The sequence below is a fragment of the Fundulus heteroclitus genome, chromosome 12 (genome assembly GCF_011125445.2).
Source record: "Fundulus heteroclitus isolate FHET01 chromosome 12, MU-UCD_Fhet_4.1, whole genome shotgun sequence".
NCBI lineage: Eukaryota > Metazoa > Chordata > Actinopteri > Cyprinodontiformes > Fundulidae > Fundulus > Fundulus heteroclitus.
Window position 1 is genome coordinate 44,086,463 of NC_046372.1, and position 25,847 is coordinate 44,112,309.

At 45.6% G+C, this 25,847-nt stretch overlaps 2 protein-coding genes across 5 annotated transcripts in view; one reads left to right on the top strand and one right to left on the bottom strand.

Annotated features, from left to right (window-relative positions):
* Positions 1-10,248, top strand: part of ppp3cca (protein phosphatase 3, catalytic subunit, gamma isozyme, a) — a 52,811-nt gene extending 42,563 nt beyond the window's left edge. The window contains exons 13-14 of one of the 3 annotated variants that reach the window (XM_012849514.3): positions 1,045-1,071; positions 6,384-10,248. In XM_012849514.3, coding sequence (XP_012704968.1) covers positions 1,045-1,071; positions 6,384-6,544 — 188 coding nt within the window. In that variant the 3' untranslated portion in view covers positions 6,545-10,248. The remainder of the gene's footprint in view (positions 1-1,044; positions 1,072-6,383) is intronic. The other 2 variants (XM_012849530.3, XM_012849537.3) reach the window with 2 other exon arrangements.
* Positions 10,249-11,244: 996 nt separating this feature from the next.
* Positions 11,245-25,847, bottom strand: part of adam28 (ADAM metallopeptidase domain 28) — a 40,950-nt gene continuing 26,347 nt past the window's right edge. For both annotated transcript variants that reach the window (XM_036144662.1, XM_036144663.1), the window contains 10 exons: positions 24,979-25,174; positions 24,774-24,879; positions 23,821-23,977; positions 23,644-23,724; positions 21,741-21,834; positions 21,547-21,652; positions 21,369-21,462; positions 21,201-21,296; positions 18,300-19,328; positions 11,245-12,352 (listed from right to left, as the gene is read on the bottom strand). In XM_036144662.1, the coding sequence (XP_036000555.1) occupies positions 19,296-19,328; positions 21,201-21,296; positions 21,369-21,462; positions 21,547-21,652; positions 21,741-21,834; positions 23,644-23,724; positions 23,821-23,977; positions 24,774-24,879; positions 24,979-25,174 (963 nt within the window). In that variant the 3' untranslated portion in view covers positions 11,245-12,352; positions 18,300-19,295. The remainder of the gene's footprint in view (positions 12,353-18,299; positions 19,329-21,200; positions 21,297-21,368; positions 21,463-21,546; positions 21,653-21,740; positions 21,835-23,643; positions 23,725-23,820; positions 23,978-24,773; positions 24,880-24,978; positions 25,175-25,847) is intronic.

Consider the following 25,847-nt stretch of genomic DNA (forward strand, 5'->3'; position numbering starts at 1 on the left):
GTTTTGGAGTTGCCTGTGTGGGGAGGTCAGCCTGTCACCTGGAACCGGCCACTGACCCTTTGATCTAAAGGCCAGCGCCTGGTGTGGCCCGCGAGACGACACGCTGGGAGCCACGATCAGCCATGCTGGAGGCGTACAGTCGCTGCAAAGCAATCGAAGCAGAAACCACATGTTTTGACCTTTTTCCAGAATGCCACTGCCCCATGTCAGCTCTGCTAGCCACAGCTCTCAGATCCGCTCCATGTTAGGAGTTTTGTCAGTTCTCTCATGAGATTTCTTAGATTTATGTCTCAAACATTTGCCGTGCTTTTGTTTATAATAACTTGATGCACATCATTGAAATTGTAGGGAGGATTTCCCTTCTGATCTTAGATGAATTCCTTCAGTGAAGCAACTTGGATCCAGCCGCCCTGGTTGCATTGCCCGCCACATTTAATACAGATGATTGCCTGATTTTTTGTTTTGTTTTTAGAAAAACAACAGCAACAGAGCAGAATTTTGATAGACACGCAGACTGTGCTATTGAAGGAGTTTTTTGAGAATTCACAGGGTGGCTGTGCACCATTTGGTTGCAACGATCTCTTTCTGTTTTGATCTTTGTGTTGGTAAAAGATGAATTTTTTTTTTCTTTTCCCCTCCGTATGATTGTGTCTGCTGTATGGAAGAGTTAATGGGTCTTAATGAACATCTGACTGCACCAGTGGGTCGCCCTGCTTGGTCATTGTTGCGCACCTGATCCCAGCCTCAGGCTATTAGAGCTAAATCCCCTCTCAGCTCTCCTCACATAAGCCCTCATGACCCTTTAACACCAACGCTATCCTAAATCTCTGCCGGGCGTCTCCACTGTCACCCTCCACCCTTTACTCAGATATTTTGATGACGTTGGTCAAGCCTCGTTCTGACTATGACACCCCTGTTGGTCTCTTGTTCCACCTGTCGTCACATAAAGGTGTAATATTTCATGTTGCTCTTGAATGTATTGTTTTTAGCCATCTTTGATGACTCCGTTTTTTTCCCTCCTTCCCCGAACCCCCAATAACAAAGCTACCATTGAAGCAACTAAAGCAAAAGGTACGCAGCGTGACTCAAATTCCTTGTCTGTGTCTTCTGTTTGTGGTTTTCACCCTTTAAAGACAGAAACACCCCCAAAATGTGGACTTTTTCTTTCTTGTTTGTGTCTTCATGGTTGTATCGTATTGCTGTAAAAATGTTTTATTGATTATAGCTCTTGCAAGTCATTACAAATATGCAAGTTTAATGACAGAACTAGTAGTTTTAAATCAAACAGAACATGGTGTACATGTATGCTGTAAAGCATACTGTGTGCCCCTAACATTTACCTAACCAATCTAGCTAAAGCAAAAGTGCAGTGAAGTACCTGTTGATAGTTGATACGGTTCAGTTAGGGATGGCCGATATGGCTGAAATATTTACCACTATATAAGAGTTTGATATCAGTCGATGGCGATATTAATTGATACATTTTTTTGTTTTACCTTTTTGAATTAAGGACCGTGAGAAAAAGTCTGAATCGAAATAGTTTTATTTTAAACGTAACCTTTAATCCTCTAAAAGAAAAACTGTCAATTAAACAAAGTGGTCAGATTGCGAAAGCGCTTTGCTGACAGCGTCTCCTTTTGCACGAGTTCCCTGCGCATCATGTAACGCTTTGGAAATGCAGTCTTGGAAAACTGATTTCAACCTGGTAGAATGTAACAGGGGTCAAATCTTGTTCCTTGAGTCTTGTATCCAGACTTCTTAACTGTGCTGAGCGGTAGAATGTCCTTTGCTAAATAATAACGGCACTGTGGGGCTGGGCAATATATCAAGATTTTTTTAAGAACAGGTGATGTTTGCTTTGCGTGATGCAGCTGGAAGCAGGTGCACAGCCCATTAAGCTAATAACAGCTAGCGTTAGCTTATTTTGAACAGGAGGATTTCTCCCAGGCGGGAACATTACTGACCGTTTTTATGTTGCTTTCAAACATCGCGGCATTTAAAATAAACAACTCTTAGCCTCGTGGGGTGGGGGTGGGAGTAAAAGCATGGTGGACCGCCAGGCTTATAATACGGTAGGGTAAACCTTGACATTAGATTATATAGTTTATATTGAGATAGTCTATGTTGCATTAGAATGACACGGTTAGGTATTCCAGTAGGTTATTTTTTTAAACTGTTTCTCATATTATCTCCAGCTGTTGGTAAAAAAAAATGTGCCTGTGAGACATTTGGGATAAAGCTTTGATTCAGAAATGCCTTTTGATAATTACTTTATGGCAAGAAAAACATATAGAGGTAAAAATCGTATATCGGCATTCAGCCTAAAAATATTTTGATATTATTTGCAGCCGTTATCTCTTGATAAGGTTCTGATGTTTTGTCGTATGGCACCGCTGCCGAGAATCTCTGGGTGGTTGTTTGTAGCCGCCTGTGTGTGTTGTGTATATCGCGATACATAACATTATTGTTTTGTCGGCCAGTCCCTAGTGACAGTTTTTAGTTTTGATGCATTTGATCAATAGGAAAAATGTCATTTTCTGGATTTGACCGGCGGCCAATGGCCAATCAGAGCAAATCAGGGGAACATTGGCCATTTCCCAAAATTCCAGTCTCTGGCTGATTGATTGGTGCGTCTCTAAATATTTCCACCAGTGGATCTGAGACCATGTTTGGTTCTCCACAAGGTTTACAGTATCTAGGTTTGTAGATTGAGGTTTAGGACCTGACTTGTCCTTTGTTGCTGAGAAGTCTCTGATTGTGGTAATAAATGGGTTTCTGGTTGAGTTTGGCTTCCCACACGGAGAAAAGCCTGCTTAGATGGGGCTAAGATAAGACCGGGGACATCCCTGCCTGGGATATTTTCAGAAGCTAATCCTGTTACAGCATTTTGCTGTTGCTACACTGGCTGGCTCTTTAGGACCACAGTGATGGTCAGTGCATGACAAACCCTTTGATCAAATCCATCAAACATAGATGTGGTTCAGACCGGGAGTACCGCACATATAGAGCAGTAGGGCTTTGCATCTAGCCAACATAACTGAAGGGCTTGTTACGATCAGGGACCGGACTGGATGTACTTCCAGGCCTAGCGCTCCAGATGCTTTACATTACAAACCGCAATCAGCTGCACACATTAGTGCGGTCATTTTCTGTCTGCGCTGAGTGCAAAGCCCTGGGTAGCTCACACACCAGTGAAGGTGAGGTCATAATCTAAAGCCACACCTCAGCAGCAGGGAATCAACCTGCAACTTCCTGGCTGCGAACTGTTTAACCACTTAACTTGAGCTAAGCTAACAATTTACCCCACCTTACTATGTTACATCCAAGTAGTAATTGGGCTGTGTTCCCACTGTATGATAACCTAAAGCTAAATAGTGTAAAATTAACAATTTAACTACTAGTTAACGGTATTTATGATCTAACTGCTTTCATTAACAACGGAAAAGCAGTTGTTCCTACTGCTGCTAAAATAGTGAATCCTTCACTTTAAAAGTTATGGTATGTCTTCTTTGACATTTAATGTTATTTACATTTTGATAAATACTTACCGCCCAGCAGTCTAACAAACAGCAGAACTAAAAGTAAGAACAATTCTCTTGAAATTAGTGTATTTGTCCTAGATTTAAGGAGATAAATAAGATCTGCCAATGGAATGCATATTTTTTTACCCCTAAAATAAGATAATTAGATAAACTGCACTTGAAATAAAATGATGGAGATGAGTTGATTGCCGGCAGTAAGTCGGATTCGTTTCCGGTGAGAGTTGGACTCCGCCAAGGCTGCCCTTTGTCACCGATTCTGTTCATAACTTTTATGGACAGAATTTCTAGGCACAGCCAAGGTGTTGATGGGATCCATTTTGGTAGCCTTAGAATTGCGTCTCTGCTATTCGCGGATGACGTGGTCCTATTGGCTTCATCAGGGCGTGATCTACAGCTCTCACTGGAGCGGTTCGCAGCCGAGTGCGAAGCGGCCGGGATGAAAATCAGTGCCTCCAAATCCGAGACCATGGTCTTGAACCGGAAAAGGGTAGAGTGCCTTCTCCGGGTTGGGGAGGATGTGCTGCCCCTAGTGGAGGAGTTCAAGTATCTTGGGGTCTTGTTCACGAATGAGGGGAAGATGGAGCGGGAGATCGACAGGCGGATTGGTGCAGCGTCTGCTGTGAAGCGGGCGCTGTACCGATCCGTTGTGGTGAAGAGAGAGCTGAGCCAAAAGGCGAAGCTCTCGATTTACCGGTCGATCTACGTTCCTACCCTCATCTATGGTCACGAGCTTTGGGTCGTGACCGAAAGAACGAGATCGCGGATACAAGCGGCTGAAATGAGTTTTCTCCGTAGTGTGTCTGGGCTCTCCCTTAGAGATAGGGTGAGGAGCTCAGTCATCCGGGGAGGACTCAGAGTAGAGCCGCTGCTCCTCCATGTCGAGAGGAGCCAGTTGAGGTGGCTCGGGCATCTGGTCAGGATGCCTCCTGGACGCCTCCCTGGTGAGGTGTTCCGGGCACGTCCCACCGGGAGGAGACCCAGGGGAAGACCCAGGACACCCTGGAGGGACTATGTCTCCCGGCTGGCCTGGGAACGTCTTGGGATTCCTCCTGAGGAGCTGGCCCAAGTGGCTGAGGAGAGGGACGTCTGGGCCTCCCTACTGAAGCTGCTACCCCCGCGACCCGACCCCGGATAAGAGGAAGAAGACGGACGGACGGACGGACGGACAGAGATGAGTTGTTCCTAAGCTTAGGGCAAAATTCTCATTCCGTTAGCCGATCATTTAAACTTTCTGCTCAAATCATGGACAAATGCACTAATTGCAAGAAAATTGTACTTACTTATTGTTCCCTTCTTGCAGTGCTTTCAGCCAGCTGACCAAACGTGTGCATCTTAGGTTTAATTCTGCTTTACTCCTTCTCTCCACCACTTTGGCATTTAATGCTGTAAACTGTAGCAAGGATATCGGAAAAATATTTAATGGATTTTTGATTTTTAGCTAAATCCTGATCTGTAACCTGTTACCAGTAACCAGCCAATGCACACCTCCAACACATTTCCTTAATGTTCGTTCCTTTTATCTTCTTATTTCTCTTAGTTTTACCCACATTCATATTTTTTATTATCTTGGTCCGTAATCTAACACTAATTTCCTACTCAGTTTGGAAAAGTCTGAAATTGGATTTTATTTGACTTATTTATTTAATATTTAAAAATTTTAAGTTTTGGAGACTGTTAAGCATGGAAAAAGAGTTTTTCAACTTTATTAATTCCTTAATGTAAAAGATGCAAGCTGAACTTTGTGAAAAATGAAGGGCTTTTTCCATTGATTTGTTTGTTTATCACATCCTCACCATTGATTTGCTTCATAAGTTAAACTTTTAGAGCAACTCGTCCATTAGTTTAGTTTTGAGTAACTGACGCCATAATCCAAAAAGGGACATTTTGCTTGTTTGTCCTCTAAATGATCTCACAGTGACATCTCCAAAAATTTTATCTGAAAATATTTCAATATTTCACGTCACTTATATCAGAAAGTGAAACTTTTACGTATTTCAAGCTTTTGTTTCACTGTCCTAATTGGATAACTCAGAAATAAGATCCCTTGACCATTGGACTTTGGAAATGTTGAGACCCGAATGTGTGGGGATGGATAATTTTGCCAAACAAAATCCTAGATTTATGACCCCAGATCAAACCAAAGTAACTCCAGGTGATTTCCTGTTGGTAAAGGCGCAGAACCACATCTTCTTACTGAGTAAATTCCTAAATTCTTTGACATTGTTGGTTGCTAAAGCGAGTACTCGACACCCTTTGGTTAGGAGAAAGAGTTTGAAGCGGGCAAAATTGCAAAAGGATAAAAAACTTGAATGGGTGAAATGAGCTGCTCCTTAAGATGGATCCACTTATTCGTAAGAAGTTCAGAAGAAGAATCAGGTTATCTTCGCAGATATTTGGTTGTGCAAGAGTATTCTGAAAGCTAGTTTTCAACGCTCTACTCTCCGGGGAGCTTTGGTTCCCCTAGGTTTACTGCATATTATGTGGACGGTTTGTCTCAAGCTCCCCTCACTAGTTTGCTTTCCGTTTGCACATGTACTGTCTGGTTTCCTCCGCCGTGACGGGATGCAACCGTAAGTCCACCAAACGTTGACTCTTCTGATGTTGTAGCTTGTCCCACTGGTGTTTGAGCTCTGGTAGTCCTTGTTTACCCATGCATGTGTTGTGTTCACAGATCATATACACTGTGCTAGGCAGAAACTGTGTCTTGTGCTTTGTTTTTTTAAGAGATCTAGTTCAAATGAAGCGTATGATTTGCAAAGGCTTGCCGTCAAGTAAGGTGGGCTTAAGGCATCCCAGCCTCTCTTCACGTTCCATTTTTTTCCCCCCCGGTCTGTTCTGCAGCCATTCAAGGCTTCTCTCCCACGAGGAAGATTCGCAACTTCGAGGAGGCGCGAGGCCTGGACAGGATAAACGAGAGGATGCCGCCGCGCAAAGACAGCCAACAGCCAGACGGGACCGCCATCAACGCCAACGCCCCCAACAAGAACGGCACCGACGGATAAGCAGCGGGGGACGCGCCCCTCCCGAATCGTCACGCGACCCATACCACCCGACTCCCAGCTCCCCAAACATGCTCTCCGTGTGTCTCCGTCCAACCGTCTGTCCGTCAGCCTCCTCTGCTGAAACCGCCCGTCCACCGTCGGCCGGGCGGAGCACAGAGACAGAACCTCAGTGGATAAAAGCCGATGGAGGCCACAGCGCCGGGAACACCTTCCAACAAAAAGAAACAAACAAAAACAAGACCTACCGATTGATGATGAGACTGCTGGGGGTGGGATCTCAGCTTATTTATTAAAGATTAAATATATTAGATTTATTTAATAGCAGCTAATGATTAAAGACATTTTACAGTTGTGTAAATGTAAACTGACACTGAAATTGTATCGGACGGATCCTTAAAGAAAGGAGATGTTTGTGAATTGATTCAAGATGAAGGAGCCCTTGTTATGTAGGAGTTTCAGCCACGTTAAATTAGCCGGAGTTTTTTTAATATTCTGTTTGTTCAATAAGGGAAAAGTCCAAATACTGTAGCCTGAAAAGCCTCATTGGACTCTGAGGTTTCAGTCCCTACAGTACAGTGTTTACATGTTGTGAGTCATTTGAAAGATGAATAATATGAGGACAGATCACCTTGATCTACCCTGACTGGTTACCGATCAGTCACAAACTCAAAGGTTCTGACCTTTTTCAGATGGGTGAACGCACCATACCTACATGGTCCTAACAATGACACTCTCTGAAGTGGAAGTTGTTACACAGTTAGGAAGAGTGACAGTTTTCAGAAGTGCAAATGTCATTTTAAACGAGACTCTTTTTGACAACATGTAGACGTGTCTGCTGCTTATCCAGGCTGTAGGAGAGCGAGGCTTTCAGCAGATAACGGGAAGGCTGAATGATTTTCAGCAAACTGGCTGCTTTATCCTTATGTAATGAAGACTGCTATGGGAAGGCTCTACAGCTTACAAAAATGCACACAGTTCTCACCGCTGTAACTGCACTAATCAGCAATCTGAGACGCTTTAAATCTTTAACCCAGTACACAACTCTGCATTGTTTTAAATCATTAGAAAAACCCTAACTCCTAACATCACATCTGCTCACAATCTGCTTACAAACATAAACGATCAGAAACTGGTCGCAGATTGGTGCACCTGTAGGGGGGGTATAGGGCGGGAAAATAACACAAGAATAAGGGTTGAAAGGTCAGTCAGATGAATGTAATTTTAATTTCAATGATCATTTAATGCTTGAATAAGAGGCAACTTCTTATTTATCCTCTTCCCAAAGATGTGGCACTGGTTTCTGTGCGTGCCCACATAAACAGGTTCAGGTATGGCAGTGTAGGAATGGCTTTGATGTGAAGGACGTGATGTAAAGATAAAATGAGGTACTGCTACTTTGTGTGCAGTCACAGCTGCCGTTTGGTACGTGCTATGGTCCCTTGATGGCAGCTAGGAAGCATCATGAGTCGTCGCTACCGGAGCCGCCAGTATTGCCCCACCCTGGCAGGAAACTGTTCTTCCTCTTCCTGCTCTGGGTAAACCGTCGGCTAGAAGACTTGAAGACCAAGTGGCGGTTTAAGACAACCGGTTTTTGTAAAAAGGACACGATAGTTGGACTTTCTTGGACAAAAGTACATGTTTGTTGATTGCGTCCCAAAGCTGTGGGCCTGCGGGGGAGGGGGCGGGGGGGCTGCTCTCCTCAGAACTGCTCCGTAGGAACCGTGCTCCGTAGGACCGCAGCGGTTTGATTTGAAGTTTTCTTTTTAAAACCATTAAGAACTGGGGCATGCTTTCCGCTCTCTGGTCTTCGTTTTGTTTCAGTGTTCTGATGTTGATTATAAAGGTTCGGATTCCTTTTAGCTCATGGCCGTGAATATGGGCGAAGAGAGGCATGTGAAACGCCAGAGCTTTGATGAGGCTCTACCCAGACACAATGGACTGAGTCACTGCTCAGCAGGGATGATGCTATAAAAGGTACCACCTCCACACACACACACACACACACACACACACACACACACACACACACACACACGTCTGTCAAGGCCTGACCGTACTTTCCTCATCTCAAGCATGCCTGACTCACAGATGTAGTATTTTTAAGTCACTCCCAGTCGTTCCGAGACCCGCTTTGGCTAAACCGTAAAGGAACTGGTGCTCCGACACACCTGACTGTAATTCCATTGTGTTTTTATCAACAAGGTAGGTGCAAATGAGCTTTAAGATTTGATATTCTACTGTAAATGGACTCCTTTTTTTTAAAAACAAGTGCGAATTTGAGGCAGTCGTGCCCCCGTGTCACGGCACCTTGGCCACATGTCAGCATCTGCAGGGTTCCTCCACAGTCTGGGAAGGTCTGGATGTCATCAGAATAAGTGTGGAAGAAACAACATGGAGGATAGAAACTTTGTTACTTATCCCATTGTCCAAAAGTTGACTATCCTCCTTTCCTTCCCTGTGTCCTTTGTCTCTTATGCCCTTTTGTTCTTGTATCCTTTTCTAAATTTCTTTCCTTGCCTTTTAGCCATCCTGGTATCATTGTTCTGTCATTCATTGGGAACTTTATTCCGTGTCCATCCCTTGTCATTAAAGTTTTCCTTTCTTCCAACTGTCTTTCCTTCTTTCCTTACTCCTAGCCACATTTGTTTCTTTTCTTCTGTGTCCTTTCTTCCATTCTTGCTCCCTTCTTTGTGTCTTTCCCTTCTTCTTCCCTTTTCACTTTCTAATTTGTCTTTGCTTCCTTTATTTCATGTTTCCTTCCCCTACGCCGTCTAAAACTGAATCCTTGCTTAATCTCTCTTGCATTCATTTGTTCCCACTATGCCTCCTCTTTCATTATTTCCTTTTTTCTTGTGTTTTATCCATTTTCCTTGTGTCCTTCCAACCTTCTCTCCCTGTTTTCTTTCTTTAGTTTATTTCCTTCTTTTCTCTAATTCCTCTTTGTGTTCTTCCTACCCTTCTGTCCTTTTGCATTTCTTTCCTTCTTTCTGTCCTTTTCCCTTCATGTTCTTCATAACTTTTCTTCTTTCTGTGTCCTTTTTTTGTCGTTCTGTCCATCCTCCCACCCCTCCTTCTCCATTTCTTTCCTTCTTTGTGTCATCTTTTGGTTTCTTTCAATTTCTCCTTCCTCACATCCTTCATAACCTTTTTTCTTTCCTGTGTCTTTCCTTTTTTCTTGTGTCCATCCTTTCTACCTGTCAGTCTGTCTGTCTCTGGTATTTGCAGGTTTCATACATAGACATGTCTGCCATAAATTCACAGGGAATCTTTGTATTTAAGTTAGAAAATTGACAACATGGATGTAAAGGAGACCGTTTGTCCTGCATGGAAGGCGTGTAGGAACCCTGCGTATGTGCGGAGGCTTTTAGTCACACGGGATCTCTAATTGCAGTCATTTGGATATTTCCAGTATGTTATGTTTGCCGTACGGTTCAGTAGATTTCTGGAAATCTCCCAGAAAGAGAAGTATTTTGGTTTATGCTCATATCTGTGATGTTTTAGGCTTGCCAGGGTGAGCCATACAGTGTACTGACGCTGTCAGGTCTTATACGATATCTTTAAGAATGTTTTAAAAAAAAAAGATTGAAATCTTATGTTAGCTGTAATAAAGGATCCACAACTGTGTTCGTATATGTCATGCAAGGCCATGAATTTGTTTATGTAGATGTATCTTTTGGGGGGAAATAAAGTAATTCTAAGCGTTGTCCTGACTTGTCATGTTGCTTGGAGCTGTTTTACCCTGTTTCCACCTGTTCTAAATTCTCTTCTTCACCTTTTAAACATCCTATAGATGGACCCCTGAGGGTACATAAACTCAGTACCTCTACTTCTCGCCACTTTCCTCTCCTTTACACACATTAAAACCACGGATTAAAGGAAAACCTAGTCTGGAAAGTGTGGCCTTTAGGCTGTGGGAGGTCGGTGTGTAGAGAGTGCTATATCTAGGTATGTGCACATCAGGATGCAGCCCCCAGAAGTCAGTAGTCTGGAGAACTTTGGGTGTATGTCTCCACCAGCTTTACACACTTTCAGAATAACTCCAGATTAGTCGGATTGGATGGAGAGCAATCCTGAATATGAATTCTTAAGTCTTTCCTCAGATTCCCCAGCTCTGGACTTTGAGCCATTTGTATAAATGGATATGCTCTCACCTCACCGTATGTCCTCATGAACTCTGACTAGCTTCCCTGTCCAGGCGGATGATGCTGCCTCCATCATGTTTTGTTGTGAGAGCGATGCATTCAGGATGAAATACAGGGGGGCCTAGGGTGGGCTGAACAGTGGCTTAGTTGGTAACACTGATTCTACCCACCGTGGCTCCAGCACGGTTGCCTCGCAGCACAAAGGTCCTGGGTTCAAATCCCAGCCTGGGGTCTTCCTGCTCAGAGTTTGCATGTTCTCCCTGTGCACACGTGGGTTCTCTACGGGTACTCCGGCTTGCTCCCACAGTCCAAAAGCATGACTGCTATGTTAATTGTTCTCGCTAAATTGCCCTTAGGTGTGTGTGTGTGCATAGCTGTTTGTCCTGTGTTGGACTGGTAATGACCGCTGAAGATCAGCACCAGCCGATTCCCTGGTTCACACAGATGGGGACTTCAGAAAACATTTTTGGGGTAAATATTCTTTATGGCTGTAAATCCTCTCACACAATGCGGCTAAATCATGGTGTTCTTGACATGAAGGTTTAGGTACAACATGAAGTATTTTTATCCTTTATTAAAGTTTTTTACTTGAATTTTTCATTAAATGTAAGTAGGACTTCAAATGTGCAGCATGACTCAGATCTCTTGGTCGTGGCTGAGAATCATCTGAAACAGTTTTAGACTGAGAAGATATAAAACAATGCACCCAAAAAGAGAACTGCCTGCTTTTCTGTTGGTAAGGCATATATATTAAGCCCTTTTCACGTTTCGGAAACACAACATTGAACAGATCCCTTTTCTATAAAAAATCTGATACTTTGTCTTATTTCAGGATTCGCTTTAAAGTTCTTTAGTTTGTTTCTAAGCCTCTTAGTGGCCTTGGGCCCGAATATTTGTCCAACCTGCTGCATCCCTTTACCCATCACGTTCCCTCAGGTCAGCTGACTGGATTTTGTCGGGGGTTCCTAAGGTGATCGAGCGTTTTCTTTTCTAGCCCTGAAGCTCTGGAGCCGCCGCACATAAGACACGCTCCCTCAGCTGAGGTTTTGGTAAATCTCACCAGAAAACACATTTTGGCTTTTAACACATTGACAATCTGACGTTGTACTTTTGAGTCTGACTTTAATGAGCTGTGTTAATGTTTTTAGGTTTTTAATAGTTTGTTTCTCTGTCTTGTGTTATACCTGTGGAGCAACAACCATGTGTGTTTTTTTTTAAAGTGCTACATAAATAAAGATGGTAGTGTATTTTATGAAACTGTATATTTAGTTTGTTGAGCAGGGAAAAAAACATGACTTGTGTCTAAGGAAAAATCTATTTTTTGTAGCCTGTTCAATCTTAACAAAGTGTTGGCCAAAAAGTTTGATTCCTCCTCTACCCGTTGTTTTCATCCAGCAAGCCACAGCTGATGACTGGGTCCCTTTTTTTTCTCTGGTTTGGGTGTTAATCACAGTTCTAGTTGGGCTTTTGTTTAGATCCCTGCAGCCTTCCATGCAGCTTGCTGACAAACACGGACTCCTGTTTCCCTCCTGTTTTTTTTCCACTTCTTAGACATTTTCTCTTTTAGCTTCTGCTTCAACAGCTGGAGCTGATGTGCTCCTTGGTCTACACCCAAATTTCACTTTTTCAAATTTCCATTTTGTTTGACAGTTTTTCCCTCTTGTACCTGTCAGGATTCTCTGTGCTGCTCTACTCTAACTCTATTCCACAGGTGTGTCTGGTTGGCTGAGGAGGCGTGGCCCACACCTGCAGCTCGTTGCAGGCGGCTTCCTCTGGCTTCTTAAGCAGAGCGCTGACAGATGGAAGACGCCAGAGCCTTAACCAGTCGTGGTACGACGTGGCCTCTGTCCCTACGCTCGGACACCAGCTTGTGAGTTTTTGCTCTTCGTTTTTTGACTAATTTTTGGATCTCTGTTTGCCTCAGATTTTTGTGCTTGGATGCACTCACCCGTCTTGACGTCTCGTTCCGAAGAAACAGACCAGCAGAACCGCCTGCTCAGATTTTGCTCTGGCGCTCCCCTCATACTTCCTGGATGTTACCCAGCGAGGCCTGAGTTCCCCTCTCCCGGTTCCTGCTGGTTCTGCATTCACTCTGGTCAATCCATCTGTCAACCGTTGCCGACGAGGTTCGTTCAGGATCCCTCGCCAGTTACATCAGCCGCCCTCAGCCACCAGCCGCCTAACTCCAGCTGAGTAGAATCATAGAGTATTCCCGACGCTACTTCTTCCCGGTTAGGTCCGCCCGGCTAAATGGTAAGCAGCGCACTTCTAGCAATTCCCCTGGTTCAACTTTCAGAGTTTCTGACTTCCTCTTTCTTACAGACTCGCCAGCCTTGACGTTCTGACCCAGCCGACTCACCCGTAGTCCCGTCCTTAGATCTGCCTGTTTCTTTAAATAAACATCTTAAAACTGTGCTTTGCCTCCCGATCGTATCTGCATGTGGGCTCGTCACCTGAAAACCATGACAGAAGAAGGCTCTGGCCACCAAAGTCCAGCGGATACGTTCGGGCGGCAGTTAGCCGCACAGCAAGAGCAGATGCAGTCGCTAGGTTTAGCCGTAAATTCAACACAGGAGCAGCTTCATAGATTAGCCGCTCAGTTTAGCCAGCTCATGGACACAGTTACTTCCGCGATGACGTCGCCTGTCACTCAAAACATTAGCACCCCGCCTCCCGTCGCTCCGAGCACTGATAATCAGCTTTGGGCTCCGCCACTTGAGGGCGCGTCACCTAGTCCGGAGAAATTCTCTGGTGACCATGGGAGTTGCGGAGGTTTCCTTTTTCAGTGTAAACTGGTGTTTAACCGATCCCCCCAGACTTTCGCCTCAGATGAGGTTAAGATATCTTATGTATTACGACTCCTAACAGGTAAGGCACTTAGTTGGGCTGAGGCTCGATTCCCTGATTGTCAGTCATTCGGGGTTACTTTTCAGGAATTCGTTACCGAGTTTAAGACTATTTTTTTCGCCCGAGTTAGATTCGGCTCACCAGTCTCGTCATCTCCTTTCGTTAAGACAGCGCGGTCGACGCGTATCTGACTTCTCAGTGGAGTTTCGTACGGTTGCCGCAGCGGCGGATTGGCAACCAAGACCGTTAAAGGCAGTATTTTTTCAGGCTCTTGATGAGTCCCTTAAGGATGAATTAGCCCGGGTGGAGGAACCCGGGGATTTTGAGGATTTTGTGGCGCTAGCCATCCGGTTGGATACCCGGCTACGTAGTCGGAGCCGAGTTAGACCGAACCAAGTCATGCGATCATCCACCTCTTCCACGCTCACCCATAGGGAACCGCGGTCCGCTCCATCACCTCCCGAACCCATGCAGTTGGGCCAGGTTGGTTTAACCAATAAGGAGCGTCAACAGCGCTTCGCGGGCAACTTGTGTCTATACTGTGGAGGGGAAGGTCATTTCCTTAAGGATTGTCCGGTTCGGCCAAAAGATCCAGTCCACCGTTCGTAACGGGGAGAACGGTGGACGTTAATAGTTCTAGCCCCCGAGTAGTTACTAAGGCGCCATCTCTTTCTCGCTTACATTTACCAGTGACGTTAATGTTTGATCAGGATACTTTCGATGTCTCGGCTCTAGTTGATTCCGGTTCGGACTTCAACCTAATTGACCAAACCGTAGTGGATCAGCTTCGTGTGCCGGTCGAACCTTTACCCGAGCCTCTCCGGGTGTCGTCCTTGGATGGGCAGAGTTTAACCTTAATCACCCATCGCACTCGACCTCTAGTAGTGATAGTTTCGGGTAACCACCGGGAACAACTTTCGTTTTTCGTGTTCCCTGTAAAGCGTTCACCCGTTGTTTTGGGTTTAGCCTGGTTAAGTGTCCACAGCCCGCAGTTTAACTGGGCCGAGTCCCGATTAGAATCTTGGTCTCCAGCTTGTCATTCTCGTTGCTTACAGTCCGCTCGCCCTGTATCTGTTACCCCTTCCCCTGAGACAGAATCTGGGGACGTTATTGACCTATCGCTAGTTCCGGAGGAATACCACGATCTTCAGAGAGTATTCAGTAAGACTCAGGCTTGTTCACTTCCCCCACATCGCCCTTACGATTGCGCTATTGACCTTTTGCCTGGGGCTCCACTACTGGTGAGTCGGCTCTACAACATCTCCAGGTCAGAACGTCAAGCGCTCGAGAAGTATATAGGGGAATCTCTAGCTACGGGGTTAATCCGTCCTTCATCCTCCCCATTGGGCGCCGTTTTTTTTTTCGTTGGTAAGAAGGATGGAACCCTTCGACCCTGTATCGATTATCGAGGGCTTAACCAAATAACCGTTAAGAACAAGTACCCGCTCCCTCTATTATCCTCAGCCCTCGAACCAGTCCAGAATGCTAAGATCTTCACTAAACTTGATCTGCGCAACGCTTATCATTTGGTTCGGGTGAGACAGGGGGATGAGTGGAAGACGGCCTTTAAGACCCCGCTAGGTCACTTTGAATACTTAGTCATGCCTTTTGGTTTGTGCAATGCCCCGGCAGTTTTTCAAGCATTAGTGAACGATGTCCTTCGGGATTTTCTGAATGTTTTTGTTTTCGTCTATCTTGACGATATCCTGATTTACTCTCGTGACCTAGAACAACATAAACAACACGTCCGTCTTGTTCTCCAGCGATTATTAGAGAATCGCTTATTTGTTAAGGCCGAGAAGTGTGATTTTCACCAGTCTTCTGTTTCCTTTCTTGGTCTGATTTTAGAGGGCGGACAGGTGAAGTCTGATCCGGAAAAGATAAGGGCAGTGGTGGAATGGCCTGTTCCTGAGTCGCGCAAACAGCTCCAACGCTTTCTTGGTTTCGCTAACTTCTATCGGCGCTTTATCAGGAACTATAGTCAGGTAGCATCTCCTTTACATGCTCTCACTTCCCCCAAAGTACCTTTTGTCTGGAGTCCAGAGGCCGAGGAGGCTTTCAGTAAACTTAAGGCCCGTTTTTCCCAGGCTCCCATACTAGTTCACCCCGACCCAGCCAAACAGTTTATCTTAGAGATCGATGCCTCTAATACCGGGGTGGGAGCGGTTTTGTCCCAACAGTCGGAGGTAGACTGTAAGTTGCACCCTTGTGCGTTCTTCTCCCGTCGTTTATCACCAGCAGAGCAGAACTATGATGTAGGTGATCGTGAGCTACTAGCTATTAAACTAGCGTTGGAGGAGTGGCGGCACTGGTTAGAGGGATCCGAGCAGCCCATCATAATATGGACAGATCACAAGAACCTCTCCTATCTGCAGTCAGCCCGTCGACTCAACTCTAGACAGGCCCGTTGGTCTTTGTTTTTCTCTCGATTCAACCTCACCATCACCTACAGACCCGGCTCCAGAAATGTCAAGCCTGATGCACTGTCTCGTCTGTTTACATCTTCTGAACAAGAGAGGGAGCCGGAACCGATTCTTCCTCCCACCTGTACGGTTGGAGCGCTGCATTGGGATCTGGAGGACAGAATCAGACAGGCCCAACTCTTAGACCCGGACCCAGGTACAGGGCCACCTGGGCTTAAGTACGTTCCCCAGTCTGTTCGTCCTGAGGTTCTACGTTGGAGTCATGACACGAAGTTTTCCGCCCATCCGGGCATTTTTAGAACCCAGTCCCAGGTCTCCCGGCGGTTCTGGTGGCCTTCATGGACTAAGGATGTTCGAGAATATGTTCTCGCCTGCCCCGTTTGCGCCCAGAATAAGTCTTCTATGCAGCCACCTTCCGGTTTGTTAAATCCTCTTCCCATCCCCAGACGTCCATGGTCCCACATAGCGATTGATTTCGTTACCGGTCTCCCCTTGTCCCAAGGTATGTCAACTATCTTGACGGTAGTTGATCGGTTTTCTAAGTCCTGTCATCTTATTCCCATCCGCAAATTACCCAACGCACTCCAGACAGCTCAGCTTCTTATCAGACATGTGTTCAGACTTCACGGCATCCCTGTTGATATCCTCTCTGACCGGGGTCCTCAGTTTATCTCCCAGGTCTGGCGGCACTTTTGCTCTGCTCTGGGTGCCCGTTATACACTCACCTCTGGATATCATCCTCAGACTAATGGCCAAACTGAACGCATGAACCAGCAACTAGAGACTACTCTCCGCTGCCTTACGTCATCTTCACCCTCCGACTGGAACAAGTTTTTGCCCTGGGTGGAGTATGCCCTTAATTCACACATCACCTCAGCTACTGGACGTTCACCTTTTGAGGTTGCTTTGGGATATCAGCCTCCACTTCTACCCACAGAGGAACTCAGGATTCCCTTCACCTCCGTAAACAACTACATTGCTCGCTGCCAGGACATCTGGAGATCAACCATCACTGCCCTCACTCGCACCGCAGAGCGGAGCAAGAGGTTTGCCGACCAGCACCGCCGACCAGCTCCTCAGTATCGCCCCGGTCAGAAGGTTTGGTTATCTTCCAGAGACGTTTTGTCCAATCCATCCGCTAAGAAGCTTGCTCCCCGGTTCACTGGTCCCTATGAGATAGAGACAGTGATTAACCCGAGCACTGTCCGTTTACGTTTGCCCCCTCACTCCCGAGTACACCCTACTTTTCATGTGTCCCAGATCAAGCCCGTTTTGGACAGCAACTTGTGCCCTCCTTCCGGACCCCCTCCACCCTCCCAGGACAGTCAGAACCCTCGGGTTCTCAGGGTTGTGGATGCCCGTCGGCGAGGTAGGGGTCACCAATACCTCGTCGACTGGGAGGGTTGTAGCTCTGAGGAGCGCTCGTGGGTTTCCGCAGCTACTATCTTGAATAAGGACTTGATTTCAGATTTTTGGGCTACTCAGCCCAGCACCTCTTCGTCTGGGCCGCCAGGAGGCGGCCGTTGAGGGGGGGGTAGTGTCAGGATTCTCTGTGCTGCTCTACTCTAACTCTATTCCACAGGTGTGTCTGGTTGGCTGAGGAGGCGTGGCCCACACCTGCAGCTCGTTGCAGGCGGCTTCCTCTGGCTTCTTAAGCAGAGCGCTGACAGATGGAAGACGCCAGAGCCTTAACCAGTCGTGGTACGACGTGGCCTCTGTCCCTACGCTCGGACACCAGCTTGTGAGTTTTTGCTCTTCGTTTTTTGACTAATTTTTGGATCTCTGTTTGCCTCAGATTTTTGTGCTTGGATGCACTCACCCGTCTTGACGTCTCGTTCCGAAGAAACAGACCAGCAGAACCGCCTGCTCAGATTTTGCTCTGGCGCTCCCCTCATACTTCCTGGGTGTTACCCAGCGAGGCCTGAGTTCCCCTCTCCCGGTTCCTGCTGGTTCTGCATTCACTCTGGTCAATCCATCTGTCAACCGTTGCCGACGAGGTTCGTTCAGGATCCCTCGCCAGTTACATCAGCCGCCCTCAGCCACCAGCCGCCTAACTCCAGCTGAGTAGAATCATAGAGTATTCCCGACGCTACTTCTTCCCGGTTAGGTCCGCCCGGCTAAATGGTAAGCAGCGCACTTCTAGCAATTCCCCTGGTTCAACTTTCAGAGTTTCTGACTTCCTCTTTCTTACAGACTCGCCAGCCTTGACGTTCTGACCCAGCCGACTCACCCGTAGTCCCGTCCTTAGATCTGCCTGTTTCTTTAAATAAACATCTTAAAACTGTGCTTTGCCTCCCGATCGTATCTGCATGTGGGCTCGTCACCTGAAAACCATGACAGTACCTTATCTGAAAGTCCAATCTTAAATCTTTCTTGAAGGCTGATTTGCTGTCCATTTATTGCTCAAACTGGAAATGCTGTACTGTAAGGTCCTGTGTTACCTCACATGAAGCTTTTCTCATTTAAACCCATGATGAGAGCATTCACCAAAGTCCAACCTCATTCTTCTTTAGTTTACACCCCGAGGTTATGGCCTCCTATAATGGAGGATAATACTACTAGAACCACATGGTTAATTTCTCATATTTCTTCAATTGTAACAATTACACTTATCTGATACCATGCTTCTTGTAGAATTATCATTTGGTTTTAAACATGTTGATTATAGCACATAAGCATAGAAGGTACAACTTTCATCAGGTGTTTTTGGTTCAGTCCATCAGTAACGGTGGTTTGATCACCTGGAAATAACATTAAACCAGCAGAGATTTGATGATTTGTCGTACTCTGATGTAAACATGACCAAGGCATTTAAAAATATCGCCGCTCATACTTTACAATGACGGCGTAAATAAAACAGGAATACAAAAAGTCCCAAACATATTTCACAGTGTTCTTGACAAAGACATGGCTTGATATTGGCCACGAGACGCAGACATGCAGTGTGTTGCTGTGGCGGCGGTAGCTGCAGTCCGTCGCACCGCCTCCAGACGCAGGCCGGTCCCACATATGTTCCACCATCAGACACAGAAACAAACCCAACGCTGATGCCTGAAGCGCCTCTGTGCCAACATCGTCATAAAATAATATTTATTACGTTCGGGTCTAGTTTAATGTACAGTATAAAAAAAGTGGGGTATAAAAGCAAAGTGGGTCCAGGGTAGGTGCCACACTTATAGTTCAGTTTGTGCTTCCTATTAAGGCTGGGGGGGCTGCAGTTTAAAAATGCAGCGGCTCGTGGAAACAGGACACCATCTGCGTGGGCTGCCTGCAGCCTCCTGTTGAAGACCCGAAAGAAATCGTCCCCTGCTTTAAGAACGCTTGGCACTGTGCTGCACTTCACACCTTTGGAGGAGGTACAGGTCTCAGAGCCTGGGAGGAAAAAACAACAACACATTGATTAATTAGCAACTTTTAAAATCTATCTATCTATCTATCTATCTATCTATCTATCTATCTACAGTGTAACAAGAAAATTAAGATTTTCCACTCAAATAACTTTTGAAAGGCAGTAAAGAAAACCTATTCTGGTTTTCAGAGGAATTAATAATAATAAATCATCATCTCTCACACCAAAATTTTCACAAAGGAAATCCAAAAATTGGCTGGCAGCAACAATCCCGTGTTGGTGACGAGCGTCTGGAAGGATTTCTGTTTCATTGAGCCACACTGGAGGAGTTTTTAGCAGGAGTGGCTTGTCACGTCGCAACATTTCAATTGGATTTAGGTCTGGATTTTGACCAGGTCTCTCCAAATATTACCAAGTAACAATGGTTTTTTTTTTGGGGCACGGACATTCAGAACTGGACTTTCTGGTGTGCTTTGGGTGGATTTCTTGCTACATTACCAAAATGTTCAAGAGCTTAAAGGCTCAAACCGATGGCCCAGTATTCTCCTCCAGCGTTTTCTGCTAGAAAGCAGAACTTATGGTTGCACCAGTTACGGCAAGTAGTCCCAGGTCATCACAATCCCACCGCCTTGTTTGGGTGTAGCCCAGGAGTTGTTCTGAAATGCTCTTAGCTATAGTTGGAAACAACTTCCAAAAAGTTCCACCCCAGTCTTGCAGTCCAAAGAATATTTCCCCACAGGTCTTGGGGATGATTAGGATGCGTGTTGGGGAGAAAGGCTGTCGTCTCCTTTTTGCTCAGTGGTGCTTTGAGCTGTTGCCCAGCCTCTTATTGTTAAGGGCCAGCGAGGCCTGCAGTGATGTCGATGTGAGGGGTTCTTTTATTTTCTCCTGTATGAGTCATCAATGCAGCCTTTAGAGTTGTTTTTATTAGCCAGACACTTCTAGGAAGGTTTACCACGTTTTCCCGTTCACAAATAAAGGCTGCTGTTGGCTGGAGTCCAGAATCCTTAGAAATGTCTTTGTTACCCTTTCCAAACAGAGAGATGCCAGCGATCGAGTGTCTTATCTGTTCTTTATATCAGAGCGCCACGTGTTGCCGCCGGACATCTTTCAGCCGACTCCATGCTGTCCGACAACAGGTACTAGTTAAGGGATTTCTTCATTCTACAGCTGTGGCAGTGGCGGGTGACGACAATAAACTAAAGAAACGGGGTTAAATCACCGTTGGCTCATGATTTTACAAGGCAGGTGGGGGGGGGGGGGGCTCTCTTTTAAACAATGGCAGGTTGGTTTGATTAGCTTAAATCCCCTTAAGTTAATCATTCACAAACTGCTTTTTGTATTTACTGGGGTTCTCTTTATTTGATCGTCTAAAAGGTTTAGGTGTGACCAAAATCAGAAGGAATATAAGGGGGAAACGCTTGTATGAAAAGCTCAGTTACACCAGACCTCTCTATTTACACTTTAACTGGATCTTTTTCAGCTTTACGCAATCTTTCTTTCTTTGGTTTCAACTGATTATATATTTATTTTGAATGTGCCGCCAGCATCCTAATTAGTGACAGCAGACAGAAAAGGAGAAAAAAAAACCTGAAAGAAATGTGAGCTTCACACCATCTGCCAACAACACTAACAGGAACTTGGCTTTTTGTTAAAACCGGTCTGGTGGTCATGGCTGCTTGTGCTGCCCTCATGTGGTCGGTTTATACCCTTAGCCGTTTCTCAGCCGTTCTAACAGCTCACGTTGTCTCATCAGCAGCAACTGATGAGAGTATTACATCTATGGATGGCATTTGAGTTTTTCTTTCCCTGTAAATTTGTAATTCCTGCTCCATTATGGCACGTGTCAAACGGTGAGCTGTGTGTGACTGTCTGGTCACTCCCATAGAAATCACCTGGCGTGCTGCCATGTAGTTCTGGCCGGGTGGTTTGGGCCGGTTCCCTGCTGGAGGTGGTGGAGGCGGCAGGCCTTTGGGCTTCGGTTTCGGCGCCTAAAAGTTCAGCCATAGTTCAGAATAGTGCGGGGCGGCTGATTTACAGTACAGAGCGTCACCGAGCGTCACCTGTCTGAGCGGCATGGGCTGACTGATGGCGTGGTCCTGGTTGATGCGAGGAGCAGAGCTGCTTACGGGCGGTGGCTTCCTGTGCATCTGTGGACTGTCAGGAGAGGGTTAAGGCATCAGGAGTGGGAACACAGCAAAGCAACTAGAAAAATCTGCTTCTGGGGGGGAGATTGCTTACACTGGCAGAGTGGGGCTGTGTTTCTTCCTCCACATGAACCCCACCACACCACAGACAACGCCGAGGATGACCAGAATAACAGCCAGGGAGACTGCAATGGTTGCTCCTGCAGGAGGACATACAAAAAAAGAAGTTTTTAATGTGACGCAGTGATCCAAGTCCAGTGCTACTGAAGGCCTGCAGGTGGCTCTTACCGGTGGATAGAGAACTGAAGGCATCGTCCTTTTCTCCGCAGTTAGGAGGCAACCAGCCAGGCTCGCACTGACACTCGCTCCTGTGATTGCACACCTGAAGAAAACACATTGGAGCATGAAAACACAACGACTGGACTGGGGACAGTTTCTACTGCTTACCACAGTAATTTTAGTCCTAACCTAACAAGTGTTTAGTCCGTCCGAATAGTTTTCTATCCAAATAGACGTTCATTGGTGTACAAGAGCCTTTAAACCCTTTCTTATTTAGTCTCAGATTTTACTGTTAGTTTATTTCATAGATTTTATACGACAGAATAACAAAGTCGTGCATAGCGGAGAGTTGGAAGGAGAATGATCAATGAGTTTCAACGTTTTTAGGAAAAGAAAGATTAAAAGTGGCGCATGTATCTGAAGCTGTGCCCCTGTCTCAGGTCTCTGCTGCCTCTGACCGCTTTGCTTCCAGGTCTGTCTGGATTTACCTACAGCAACTCTGACCAGCCTGAGGAGCAGCGTCCCCCCCCACAGCATGATCCTGCCACCATCAGGTTGGAACACAGGGTGGTGCATTTGTAGTACGGGAAGTGCTAGTTTTCCATTCAACGTAGCATTTGGCATATCAGACCAAAAAGTTGAATTTTGGTCTCAGCTAACCAGCCACCTGCTCCCACATGTTTACAGGATTCTCTACGTGGCTTTAGGCTAACTTTGAAACTTTTCTTTGAACAGTGACTTTCCTCTCCCCAATCCCCAGAACAGTTAGATCAGGGGAGTTCGCCACTGAAGGTCTTCCCGTCACCAGATTATTACACCTGAGCTGCGGATCTCTGCAGCTCTTCCAAAGCCTTTTGGCTGCTTCTCTGATTATTGTTCTTTGCTTTTGCGTTGACTGCATCTGATTTTTATTTGCCACACATTTTGAAAGCCCTGGATAGTTTCCCTCCCACGTCACAATCGTTTACCACACTGCGTTGGTCTATCCCACAAAACTCCTGCTAAATACACTGATGTCTGCAGCTGTAATGGGAGAAAATCTGTGAAAGGCACTGTTTTTTTCAAAGTCTCATCTTAGTAACTTGCTGCTGCGCTTTTTAATGCTCAGTATGACTGGAAGAGGGCCTTATAAGTTCAGTTCATTTACAGTTTGCAGAATGTAAATGTAAAATTGCCTTAAATTGTAAATAAAACCTTCATTGGTTGAAGGCTTGGGATTTGCTTCAGTAAAGTGCAGGTGGACCCAGAGCGTCAGGGAGGGGGGTTTCTAGTTAGTTTATGACCCTTCTCACCTGTTATTTTTATTAATAAGCTTTCCATCCATTTTAAAACATTATTTACGGCATTGCTTTGTCCCATTTATCCAAGTTGTTGAGCTTTTCTATTCACGCCGGGTCCTTGGAGGTCAGACGGTCGACATTTAGTCACAGTTGCACAAAGTCCAACCGAGCTTTATCTGAGCCGCACCTCCACTCTGGAGTCAGCTTCTGATAGCTCTTCAATCAATAACTCAATCTGGCCTTTTAAAATCAAAGCTCAGGTTTCTATTATTCAAAGCAAGAGAGTGGGACTTCTGGGTTCGTCTACCTCGATTTAACCTGCTTTTAAGCTGTTCTTTGTGTGTGTTTTATATGTATATTCATTTTGTTAAGCAAACTTTGGTCTCTACTATTGTGGATGTGGAAAGGGCTGAATAAATAAATGTCTGATTAAAAAGTTACCGGTACAGTCTGAACAAGCAATGGTGCCGGCTGTGGAGAGAAAATGGACTGGGCTACATTTCCATTGGGCTTCTGAGGAAGGAGAAGCTGAGCGCTTCATATGAAGCTGGACAGTCGGTGCCTCTGTCATGCAGGTTTTGAACTAAACTATAGCACAGAGTAGAAAAGCTGCCATGTTGGCATGTACTCACAGCTTTGCCCGGGCATTTTGCTGAACAGTTTGTGTTTCTGTAGGCTCTTTCAAGTTCCATGCACTGATTCTGGCTGCACACCTTCAAACACAAGCAAAAAAAAAGTCCTTCAAACGACTGCGTCCGCATAATTATTCGGAAGAAGAAAAGAAATTCTTGTAACGAGATGAAACAAACCTTTCCATCTCCGCAGACAGTGCCTTCATCCACCTGCCCGTAGTCTTTGGTGTAGTCTTGGAAGAAAGCGGCCTTGCAGTTCCCGATTGTGACCATGCGGCCGTAGTTCGGGTTAGCATTCCCTCCTTGGCAATAGAGCTTCCCGCACAACACGTCTCTGCACAGGAAAGAAGAGCTTCACGTTTAATTCTGTCCCAGTGCTTAAGGGAAGGGATCCGAACGGATAAGAGCTGCGCCAATCAGACTTTTAGTGGTCGACAGCTTTCTTTAGGGGTATGATTTGGATTTTCTTTTCGGGACGCTAACACATCCGAGCTAGAGCTGCACACACTGGGCTTTTCCTGGCCGATTCCAATTCCTGTTGCTCATTGAAGTCTGCGTGATTCAGAGTTTGACTGATTCTGGGTTTCCTTATTTGCTCTGAGCACTATGAGACACGGGGAGGAAAAGTCTGAGAGAGTTTGTGTTTTCATGCCACAGCTACAAGACGATCCCTGGTTTATCCATCGCTTAAGATCATGCTACTGGTTCATTTATTGACTGAAACGGAACGATCCGAGTCAATCACCGTCACACCTGATCTAGAAAACATCGTCCAACTCCGAACTTTGGCTGATCAATTGGTGCGCCTCCTACCCAAAACCTGCTATTGAACTGTTCAATGTAGCAAACGGTGAGCATAGAGGCACTAATGTGCAACTATTCCACCATGAGAGTTCTAGTTTGGAACCCAATCGCTATTAATGCAACATTTTTTTCTGTCTGCGGTTGTTCACGCAGAGGTCAGCTTTGCTGTAGGCCTATTTCAGGGACAGCGGGTTCCTCTCAGCATTTGGTCTGGCGATCACCAGTCAGAGCTAATGAAGGGGAAATCGGCTGGTTGCAGTGATTAACTGCAGACCAGCCAACGCATCACTGTAAGGACAGCCACAGATCGCTGTACTGAGACTCACTGCGGCTGGCAGGGGATGAACTGGTCGTTGGAAAGACGTCTGCAGTAGCCGAAGTTGGTTCCTTTGTCGTTGAAGTTGAAGCAGGATCGAGGGGCCTCGACGGCAGCTGAGCGCAGGAGAAAAAACAAACGATTTCACAGCCAATCACGTCATTTCTCACACCTTTGATCGTCTCCATGATAGAAACTAGGGAAGAGACACTTACTGGTCCCGTAGAGCTTGATGCACTGGTCTGACCTCTGTGGACACTGGCCATTGTAGCAGTATCCCAGACCCTTGTTACACGGGAGCCCGTTCACAGTGAACATGTCCTCTGGACAGGTGGCGCTCTTCCCGTCGCAGTACTCTGCCAGGTCGCAGTCGTCCCGCTTGCTGCGGCACTCCTTGGACCGAGGCTGGATCTGTGTGGAGCAAACTCAATTACTCCACATGGGTTTTTTATTTTATGATACTAATGTTATAGCTGTAGCGGGAATTATAGCATTCATGTCTTTGACTGCGGTTCATACATATTGTACACATAACCACACATATACCTTATCAAAATGTAAAATAGTACGATATCACGGATAGTTAAAAGTAACCCATTATTTCCTCCTAAATGTTGCCTGTGCCTCTATATTTCAGATCTGTTAGTTTTAATTAGTCATTTTAAATCAGACAAATATTTTTCTCCTAAATGTCCAAATTTAGCAGAAGTCGGCAAGTTTTCCATCATACCACAGTTAAAAAAAAAAAAAAAAGGTTGCTACATTTTCCCTTTGCTTACAAAAAAGACATTCCAAACTATTTATATCTCTCTAGATAGATATATCCGTCTCTCGCTAGATATCTATATACATAGTATAATTTCTCCACTTTTTAGTCATGATTGTTATCCATTTATTTATCTCAATAAAATTACGTTACTATGATTGTTAAAGAAGTTTATGTCCTCATTCCTGAGCTGTTTAGGTGGTGGATCAACCAATCAGCTCTCTCTCTCTGTTTCCACCGTCTTCCCTGCTTAAGGCTCGCTAAAAGTCCTCCTCACTACTCCAAACATTTTGTCACATCAGGAGCCCTCTTAAGGCC